Source organism: Phragmites australis, chromosome 2 (genome assembly GCF_958298935.1).
Source record: "Phragmites australis chromosome 2, lpPhrAust1.1, whole genome shotgun sequence".
Lineage (NCBI taxonomy): Eukaryota > Viridiplantae > Streptophyta > Magnoliopsida > Poales > Poaceae > Phragmites > Phragmites australis.
This window is the reverse complement of record NC_084922.1, coordinates 30,170,744-30,181,757: the sequence shown is the minus strand read 5'-3', so window position 1 is coordinate 30,181,757 and position 11,014 is coordinate 30,170,744. Positions and strand designations below refer to the sequence as shown.

General features: G+C 42.8%; 1 protein-coding gene across 1 annotated transcript; it reads right to left on the bottom strand.

The window, feature by feature from the left end:
- Positions 1 to 45: 45 nt before the first annotated feature.
- Positions 46 to 4,442, bottom strand: LOC133908314 (probable receptor-like protein kinase At2g42960). Its single transcript, XM_062350304.1, has 8 exons — positions 3,952 to 4,442; positions 2,894 to 3,664; positions 2,678 to 2,782; positions 1,898 to 2,020; positions 1,629 to 1,799; positions 1,387 to 1,516; positions 566 to 775; positions 46 to 491 (listed from the first exon to the last, which is right to left on the bottom strand). Exons 2-8 carry the CDS (start codon positions 3,550 to 3,552, stop codon positions 360 to 362), a joined length of 1,530 nt encoding a protein of 509 aa, XP_062206288.1. The 5' UTR covers positions 3,553 to 3,664; positions 3,952 to 4,442; the 3' UTR covers positions 46 to 359.
- Between the last annotated feature and the right edge of the window lie 6,572 nt (positions 4,443 to 11,014).

Genomic DNA, 11,014 nt, shown 5'->3' with positions numbered 1-11,014 from the left:
CGGCGAAATGATGACAAGCAGTAGCACACACCCTCACGTCCAGAATTGCAGAAACAGAGAGACAGGAACCATAATTAAGAGGGTAGCAATGCAAGAACCAAAAGAATCGACCAATTGTCAAACACTCGACCCAAGGAATTCCCAGGCACTAACATAAAACCTATACAAATAACAAGAGACCAGGAGATTCTTCATCCAAGAATGCTTCTACTCGATCTGATACTAGACCTAAAATTTAGGTACCGATATATGGGCTTGTCTTGCCTCCATTACCTACCAACACCTCCTATCAGGGCAGCAATCACCTTGGTGATTATCATTTCTCAGACTGTTCATGGCATAGCATACATCTGTAGGCCTCAGGGTTGAGATCGGTCCGATGTCGAGCTGCCAGTCCTTTCTACCTTCTTTCCAAACTCGGCCGAATTCGAACCCTCCGCAATAGACTCGATATCCATGCTTCCCGTGCGACTCCTTCGGTTTCTCCGATCCTTTAACAAAGAGGAGATGCATTAAGCAAATGGTTAACTTATAGTATACATTGAGGTAGGTTTTCAATCAATACCTCCCGGAATGGAACTTCTTCGGACTCAAGCATCCTAACAACCTGGCCCATCTTAGGCCTCTTTTCAGAGTCTGGATCGACACACCTTAGTGCCACCAAAAGAGCCCGCTTAAGAGCCCTGATACTTGGTCTAACCTCTAAGCTTGGATCAGCCACTTCCTCTGCTCTCCTACCGGCCACCATCACTTTGAGCCACTCAACAAGATTGACCTAAGGAAAGGGTGGGTTATCATCTGAATGAGTAAATCTATAGATCCTTTTGTGAAGCACAGATTATATACTGTTGCAACAGGAAGACAGAAGCTTAATGGTTTTAGAAAATGTCAAAACAATGGAAATGTTTAGGAGGACTCCACTACCAGACCTTGATACAGTTTAGAAGTTATTCTACTGGAACAATGGAAATTTCACAAACCTATAACTATTTATACCTTTGTAACGCAAAACTACAACTTTTGAGATATATTTTATAAGACTACAACTACTTGTGTCCTTAGTAACGCAAAACTGCAACTTTTTTGGCTTGATCCTAGCCGTCAGCTACACATTTTTAGCATAATAGGGAAAACGAGTAATGTGTGGCTGACGGATGGCCAAACTAAAAAGTTTTAGTTTTACGTTACTAAAGGCACAAGTAGTTGTAGTTTTGTGAAATAAATCTCAGAAGTTGTAGTTTTACATTACAAAGGTATAAATAGTTGTAAGTTTGTGAAATTTACTCTTTAATTTTTTTTTTGGCAATATAACAAAATAGATGATGCAAAATCTGAATGGATAGGATGCAAACAAGGAATAAAAGTAAATATATTCTAATCATGTACCTCATTGGCAGATCGGCTGTAGTCAACAGGATCCCTTCCTGTCACAGTTTCTAATAAGAGGACACCGAAACTATAAACGTCGCTCTTTTCATTTAACATCCCAGTATTAGCATATTCAGGTGCAACATATCTAAAGCAAGAAAAATGAACGAGGAAGGTTAAACTCCTCAAATAATGGCGAAGAAACAGTGCAAAACAGACTGAATAATGAACAAGTATGGGTCAATAAGAAAACAGAATACCCAAATGTTCCCATCACTCTAGTAGTAATGTGGCTTTTATCTGATCCCAACATCTTAGCCAATCCGAAGTCAGAGACCTTGCCGTTAAATTCATCATCAATCAATATGTTGCTTGATTTTATGTCTCGGTGTACAACTTTTGGTTCTATAGCTTCATGAAGGTAAGCAAGTCTGCAACCATCATTATTGACCAAACAAAAGTTGAAATAATTTAGATAATTATAAATACAAATATCGAAAAATTGTAGTAGGTAACTGATGAAACTTACGCTTTTGCAGTGCCTATTACAACCTTCATGCGATTTTCCCAGCTAAAAACACCACGCTGACGCATAGCTCCATGAAGCCACTGCTCTAAGTTACCATTGTTCACAAACTCATACACAAGCATCCTATTAAAAAGAAATACTGTTATAACATTTCTGTGGCGTATAAGGGGATAAACAACAACTTTCTACACAAGTTATACAAGCTTCTGCCAAAAGAGTGAAATATTACAGATTACACTAAGAATCGACTTTCAGTAAATTGGGTGCTGACATATTGCGTCATTATGTTCCCTAGCCTGCCATACTAGCCCTATACAACTGAGTTGCAACACTGCAATGACAGCATCATTCTTCATTATTTTGTGACTTTATGTAGACCGAAAATTGGTATCACATAATTGTTACATTTTAGATTGCAATTGGTAAATGGTAGAAGACCTACAACAATCTAATGGACGACCAGTTGACTTTATACCATTCAGTACAACCAGATGGACACTAGCAAAGAAGTATTGTTTAAACTTTGCTGTTAGTTTCCAGAAACAGAAAATGCAGAACTTTTGCTCAAAACATTTACTTGGCAGGTGCTAATATTGTACAGGAATATAAGTTGTAGCTCATTCCTGTGACTCAATAGGGGTAATTTTCAACTAGTCCTTACAACGCTTAACATCGTACTTAGATTAGCCTAGTGGAAGCATTTACAGACTCTTACTAAAATAAAAACGTCACCGAAAAAAATAATTGAACAAGTGAAACATGCCTGGCAGTTTCACATACCTGTTTACCCCCTCAACACAGTATCCCAACAACCGAACTAGATTCTTGTGTCGGACATGGCCAATAGCCTCAACCTCCACTCTGAATTCCTTCTCTGCTTGCCCCCTGCAAACCCAGCGATAATTGACAGGTGCAAATTTATTAGCTTGCTAGTTTGATTGGAACAAAAGAATTACAAAGATCTGAGCAGTAGCCACAGGCGGAGCATAAGCTTACATGTTGTTAAAGATCTTCTTGATAGCAACTTCAGTTCCATTCACTAGACACCCACGGTACACAACTCCATAGCCACCCTCTCCAAGCACATTCTCCTTTGAGAAACGGTTGGTAGCAAGCTCAAGATCACGTAGAGTAAACCAGTGTCCCCAACCGAGATGAGAGAACTCAGGAAGGCCAACCAGGGGCGACGCTGACACGAATGCAGCAGGAGAGTTTGGTTTCCTCCGAGGCCCTGAGCTCCCATCTTCACCAGAGTGCACGCTGCCAGCACGATCGACATTGCAAACAGAGCTCCCCTGGCTCATGTTATCGTGATCCGAGGACTTGCTCAGTGCCAAATTCCCCAGCGTCGTCCCCAGCTCCCGGTTCGCGTACTTATCCTGCGACGGGAAGCTAGGCTGCTCACGCTCATGCATTGTCTGCGCAAGGCTGCGCCCGCCAACCCGGTCGACAGGGATCTCCTTGGAGTAGATGGGGATCTGTGTCTGCCTCAAATTGTCCATGGTTCTCTTTGTCCTCCGGCGTGACGCCACCCAAATGCATATCATCAGCAGGATGGCGACAAGAAGGGCGACCACACCGATTGCGATCCAGACCCAGAGTGTCAGGCCAAGAACCGTCCTCTTCATTTCTGAGCTCAAATCACCGGAACCCATGGTGCTGTCAGGCTCAGCAGTCGATTCGGTCAACCTTGTGAGATTCAGGTGTATATTATCAGCACAGATCCCCTAACGCGCATCAGCAACAGGTGTCGATGAAGTTTTCTCCCTGCAGAACACGAATGAGGCACTTAAACACCATGTAGCGGCTCAAATCTTGTGTATAAACAAATGTAGAGTCCTGCAAACTAACCCCAACTACGCGCAATTCCTGCTCCTGAACTATTCCCCAGAGATAGATATACAAACAAGATTTCTCCGGTTTCCCCCTTACTTTGGATGAGAGCAGGAGGCAGGATTCTAGAGTCCAAACGAAAAATTGAAGAGGCAAAAAGGCCCAAAATTCTCTCTTGATCCCAATCCCATCACATGAGAGAGACGACAGTTAAAGCTTACCTCTTTCTGCAATAGGAATAGGGCCTCCTTCCACTCATCGCTCAAGCAAAGAACCTGGAACAATAAGAACAGAAAACCGAGAACCAAGTCTCATTCAGACCAAATCGCACACTTCATCGAGGTATGCGAGCGTTCAGAGAGAGAGAGAGAGAGAGAGATGGGAGTAAAAAGGAGAGGAAAGTGGTGGATGCAGCAGGTGTGGCATTAATGGCTAGATCAGCAAGTAGGGGGGGGGGGGCGAAAGAGAAACGGGCTGGGCGGCGGTCAAAGAAATGGCGCGGTAGAGTGTAAAAACGGTAAAAATGGGAGGGAAGATGAGAGAGAGAAAAAGAAAGGAGAAGCAGCGTGCAGGCTGGCGGGTTGAGGTCAACTGACAGAGTAGAGTAGTAGCAGTACTAAACCGCGACGCATCAGCATGACACCAACAGGGCGCATGGATTTCCAGTTCGCCACTACCGTCCGCCTCCCTCTCCGCCTCAACCTCATGTGTTCCTTTGTTGCCTTGGCCTTTTTAATTCGTCTGCTCCGGTGGTTCTTGGTTGCGTGCCGGGTCACAGCTGTCGCCGCCCATCAAATTCCCCCGCTCTAGCATCTGCGGTCGGCCTTTCTGATGCCTGATTAGGTGGTGGTTGATTTTAGGAATCTGCGCACATGTTGGCTCCGCGAGCCATGTCAGGCTGTCAGGGTTAGGTAATATTAAGATGACTTGAGAGATAACTCTATGTTATAACTACTTAATGTTTTAATTAAAATTCGGTTATATTTTTAAAACTTTGACCGTTAATATGATCAAAAATATTTAATTAGAAATATAAAAATCGTAAGTACAGATTCATCTTAAAAAATAATTCTATATTATTATATTTTTATTAGATATTATAACTATATTTTAATAAAAAATAATAGTCAGAGTTACACGTCAAAGATGATGAAAGTAAAAACATCATATATATATATATATATAACTCTTTAATTTATGTATAGACAAATAAATATTGTTAGTTGCATGATAAAAACAACTCATATAATGATACATGAGTAATCTTATAGTTCTAAATTTTAATTTATAAAATCGTTGCTTCGCAAAATAACAACAATTTTCTCTCGCGTGCGCTCCATATTACTTTAAAATCCTACGTGGCATTACATGCATATGGCACAGTTTAATTATACCAACGTATACTTGCGCTTAGGCCTGTCTGCCAAGTCAGACTCTTTGACCCGTCAAACCCTGAGGTCTTTTCGTGGACCGTGGAGTGCGATTTCCACAGGAATTTTAGAGAAACTAGCTGGACAAACTCTTTTACGCAAAATTGGTTACATAACCACCGAAAGAACATGTTTTTCGAAAAGGAAATACTACAAAAAATGTTCTCGCCTACTTTCTAACTTTAACTTTGATAGCACTAAAAGCTAACTTAACTGTAGCATTATGTTACGGTTGCCATCTATTTCAGTTTTTCATGACCAAATTACCTCAAATCTATTTCTTCACATGGATAGCTCTCAGGCAGATTCGATGAACAATTCGCACACAGCCTGACATCATAGGCAACAAGTTTTCAACGATTCAGTTTCGAATCGTGCTCCGTTTCAACCGTTGCAGTTTCTCATCATCCTGTGATGGCATTTTTACACAGTCGATGCATCAATTTTTTTTTATTCCTGCATTGGAGATGAGTGCTGAAAACAAGTCATCTTCCGTAGTTTCACTATTAGAAATTATTAGACCGAAGGCAGTGAAAACAGAAGATGAGTCATGAGCATCTAAAAACTGAAGGCGCTAATAGCTTATTTAAGAGCGCCAGACCAGGAGAAATCGCTTGATTTTTCTATTTCAGACTTTTATTGTTTGTTTTTTGGCTCCTAAGTAGCAAATTCAATTCTTTTGCTGGCAATGCTAAAGTATTATAGCAAAAGTGGTTCTGGCTTTGTGACTGAACCAAAAGTGACACCAAACCAAAATTCTGGCCAATGTTTCTTTGATTTTGCCCTCGCTTTAGGTTAGGACTTGGTGTTAGAATATATGAGATTGATTCATTATATTTGAGTAATTTAAATAAATTTTAAAGTTTCAACTAAGTGGATGTGGTTGTGTATCTTTTAGTTCTATTTTTTGTTAGCGGAGGTAAAGGGAGATCAACTTATAAATAATTGTCTCATTCACCAACTTAGCATGTGTGGATAAGAGAATTAGGAGAATACATACATGTGCGCACGTCACCTATGTGAATAGTCTGTAGAAATCAGGTCCAGTAGCTTGCACAGGTGCATCCTACTTTTACAGTTTTATTCTTTTTGTTGTGTTATATATATATATATATCGTATCGGTTAAGAAATTCGATCGTGATACGTAACAGAGTTCAATCGTGGTGCGTTTCAACTACACGATTCTCTCTCTTTATATCTATTAGCTGCCGCCATAAAGCATATACACAATTAGCGTTTTGCCTATTTTCTCTTTGCTACGATGTCGCACGTAGTCTATTCTATTCCGCTACGTCGGCGTACATCGACGAACGAGAGAGAGGGCGAATAAGGTTTTTGGAAGCGCTAGACGCGATTGCTCATGATATGCTTCCTCTACATTATCGCAATTTGCTTTGTCTACTGCATTACCATCACAGAGTCTATACATCTTACGCTACCGTCGGATACGTATACTACAATCCATTATATATTATATACCTTGTCAGAGCTTGTTAAAAGCTTGTCGGGTTTATTGATACATTATCGGGGCATGCCGAATCTTGTTGGAATCTCTATGGGAAAGCTAGTTGGGGCTCGCCGGTGCTAATCAGATCTTGTTGTTTGTATCTTCATATTTCTATTATATTTAGGGATTGAATTAAATTAAATCTAAAAATGCTATTTTTCTAACACTACTTGGGAGTGGTGTATGCAAACAAAATTTCTAGACACGGCCGAATTTCGTGACCCAAGATTGGTTTGGCACACGAGAGACTGCAAACCAAACAACCTAGTGCTACCATTGAGGATCCGTTTAATGGATCGACGATGCTTTTCTAATCCCTGCTATTCAATTTCATGAGACTAACTCGAAGACGAACGAAGCAGAAAACAGATGTCTTTTTTTCTGTATCAGATGAACCCAAACATATACGTAAGGTGACATCACGGCATGTTACATCACCAGATGGTCGATGTGCAGATGATCACTGATCAGCACCAGGCACCACCCCAGAAGCAAACCTTGAACGTAGCGGGCCACGGTGCTGTTGTTGCTGCTGCGTACGCGATGTCATAATGTGGTGCAAACTGGAAAGGCATGCAGGAGACAAGGCCAGATTTGCATGCCCCTCGCAGGAGGCCAAGCACCAAGCCATCAAGTCACCGAACCTTCAGCTGGCATGGCAGGCACAAGAGGCTCGCGTCGCGGAAAGACGAGCGCGCGGTCGGCCGCGGCGAGCCAAACCAAACCAACGAGCTCCACGTACGACTGGCTGTTCACTACAGCCGAGACGGCCGCGCGGCGCGGGCGGCGGAGTCTGTTGACACGTACGCCTGCTAGCGTTAAGAATCCCACCGAATCATTTGGTTCCGTGCGCCCGGTCGGCGCCTTGGCTGGGTGAGCGTTGGCGCCGTGGTTCCGCGGCGGGACTCCGATTTCTGATCACGACGCCCGTGCGCCCTAGCTAACCCACTCCACTGATTGGATTGGATTGGATTCGATGGGGTGACGACGGCGAGCCGCTCGCCGCTTGGGGCCGGCGTTCGCTGAGCTCTGCTGGCCGCTGGCGCGTGTCTTTTTGCCTAGCTTTGGTAGGCTCCGGCTGGTGGCTGCCACGACGTTCCCTCGCCCGTTTGTCTGTCCGGGGAGCACAGGCTGTAGTCTATAAGCACGAGGCGCGCCGAACTTGTGGATTTGATCAGAGTAACAGTGCTGGCTACCCATATTATTCCGTTTTATCTGAAAATATCGACACGATCTTTAAAATATAACTTTAATTACTAATTTTTATTTTAATTTGTTGATAAAATATAATAACAGCATACTATCTTGAAAGTACTTTTTAAATAAATTTACTCGTGTTATTTTCAAATATCCTAATTCAATATAAAAAAATAATTTATAACTAAAGTTTTAACTATAGGCAACTTAAAGCTGCGCTTATTTTGGATTGAGAGTAGTATAACAAATTATGATTTAAAAAAATACGTACGATCCATCAACCATAGTTCACGTAGCTTAAGTGGGGTGTCTGTCTCGTCACGTAAACTTTCATCGATCACAGACTGCGGCTGCTTCATGCCTCCCCCATCCATCCATGCTGTAGCCAACAACAGCATCGGCTTCCCGTCAATGCTGTGTCGCCATCTCAGTAGTTACAGTACAACAGTTTGGTCTCGGCAGGCAGGCAGGCAAGGCATATGCATGTTACGCTTCGTCGGCAGGCATTATTGGCCGTACTCCAGGACCGCCATGCATGCCATGCCATGCCCCGGCATAGCTGATCAGGATTAGCTGTTGTCTCGTCGCCCCAGCACGAAAAGGCTACAGAGACCAATAGTGTATGGGCTGGCAACAAAAGGGACGCATATGGCTACAGTTCCACTGGGGTCTACGTGTGGTGCCCAAGGCGGTAAATGTACTGGTAAACGTCTACAGCCAGCTCATGCATGCTGATCGATCGATACCCTGACGTCGCCGTCGTATATGATGAGCCGAATTTGCGTACGTCCCCCTGGAGCTCTCGCAATCGCAATCGCATCGACGTGGTATGATCCAGCTAGACGCTGCATGCTACCAGCTAGCTAGAGTCATGTACTGTTTCGGTGTTGTGTCGCAAGTTGCCCAGCTGATTATTTAGTCGTGCCCATGCGTTTTTAGACTTGGTTTGGTTGGTGACCAGAGTTTGGCCTTGCTTACGGATTCGACAAGGTTTGGCACGATTCCAATCAGCTTCTGGTGCAAACACGCACGACTACTACTGTACATGAGCATGAGTGCCTAAGCTTTGACTGAATTCTAATATCCCTTCCCATCTGTCTATGAGATTATATATAAGAAGTATATTTGATACTTTTAGATTATGTACTTTTACTTATGTATCTTATATGATAAATAATATGTACACAGAGCATATGAGTATATAAGATCATTCAAGTGATATATATATTTTTAAGGTGATTTTCACTTTTTTTAGTATATTACATTTTATGTACAAATATAAATGTATTATCAAAATCTATTTAAAATTGATGGACTTCTTTTCAATTTTTTCATGCTGTTCACATTAAAGTATCTTAGAATAAGTATATTCATAGTGATAAAAGAGTATATTCAGTTTATTTATGTGATATATCATAGTAGAGAGTACAGGAGTACATACTAGTTTATATATAAATATTTGCAAGACTATGCTACAGTCGCTTGTTCAACAGGCGAGAGCAAGGTGTCACCCGTTCGACAGGCGAGAGCATGAGTGGCTAGCCACTGACCTCGCACAGAAGCTGTCGCTTGTTGGATGAGCGACACCTTACTATGTGTCACCCAATCAGAGGGTGGTAGCAAGTTGTCGCTTATTGGATGGACAATACCTTGTTGTCCTCCTATCAATGGGTAACATCTTGTTGAATTAGGGTTTTCGTCCCTTGTCGATTTGGTTTGTGGTAGAATGAGCGTCATCCTTGTGTTGCTGTTTTTTGTCGTCGATGTGTCCATTGCCATTAGATGTTTGTAAGGTATTTTGGATACTCGGAATTCATGGAAAAGGAAGGTCAAACACGGTGGTTTTAATGGGAGCTGCGACATATATGGTGGCTTTAATGGGAGCTGCGATATAGTGGCATGTATGGTACATGATCATTCTAACATATACATATGCCGTATCTAAACCTAACATGCCTTAGAAAATGTAAATAACAATATTACAACACCTAGTCTACTTAGTGTAACATGGGTATTTTTCCTTCCTTGTTGCTTTCGGTCCTGCCTCACACATCCGACGTGCCCTCTCGTCCCCCCTCTCTCCGCCTCATGGGCCTCGGCCATCATGCAGTTATGTTCCTCCCTCATCTTCTACTACTCCTCTTGAATGCACTCGTGTGTAGCTTCCCTCCTCTCATCGGCTTCCATCTTATGGAAGAGTCTCCAAGCGGTGCGATGTTGAGTGTGAAGGAGGAACATATCTACTTTTTGACTACTCAGTATCTAGCCACTGTAAGAAGTCACATGGTGGTGGCAGAGATTGCAATGGAGACTAAAATATTCATTGGTGAATCTCAGTTGTATTCGGAGAAGTTTGGCTAGAAGTGATTACATGGTGCAGGAGCCAACATTGGTGCTTCCTGGGTGTGGATCGTACTCGTAGTTGTGACACATGAAGAACCTCCTTCTGTAGGTGTCAGAGAACTCGGAGGACTTCATCACCTTAAAAAGGTCTCCACACCAACCCATGGGAACTTCGACTCCATTAGGTATAGTATCTAGCAAGTATTTTTTAAGGAAAGGATTGGACGCCATTTTGGTTGGTGTTATGGAGGTTGAGGCTAGTGGTTTGCTTCTACATGTCGCCAGGAGATCATCTATATATATTGTAGTTTTGTGCTGGTGCATGTACTACGTCCACAGAAATTAGCCCCGAGAAAGCAGTTGATTCCGCTATAAGGATTGATTATGCTAACTGAATGAGAAATACCTTTATCGGGACGTGCTTCTCTGATCCAGGAAAAGGCCTAAAGAGGGCTAGGATTTCCCTCTGTTGAACGATGGAGAGACAGCCAAGCAACTCATCTCGCCACACCCACATATCTCACTCCAACAGTGGCACCCATGCAAACCAGGCCTAGCATCAGGGAGACGTCCTCAAGTGTGGGCGCTATCTCGCCGCACGGGAGGTGGAAGGTGTGCATCGCCACTTGTCCATAAGGGTAGCGAGCAGAGCCCTGTCGTAGCTGAAGCACATGGCCGACTCGGCACCCCCACCAACGCGCCCACCTACACCATCTAACACAATGGAAGAAGACTAGCAACATGCAACCTACAAATAATAGCGAACCATTGTGCCAATAACCTGTAGACAACATTACATTGAAATG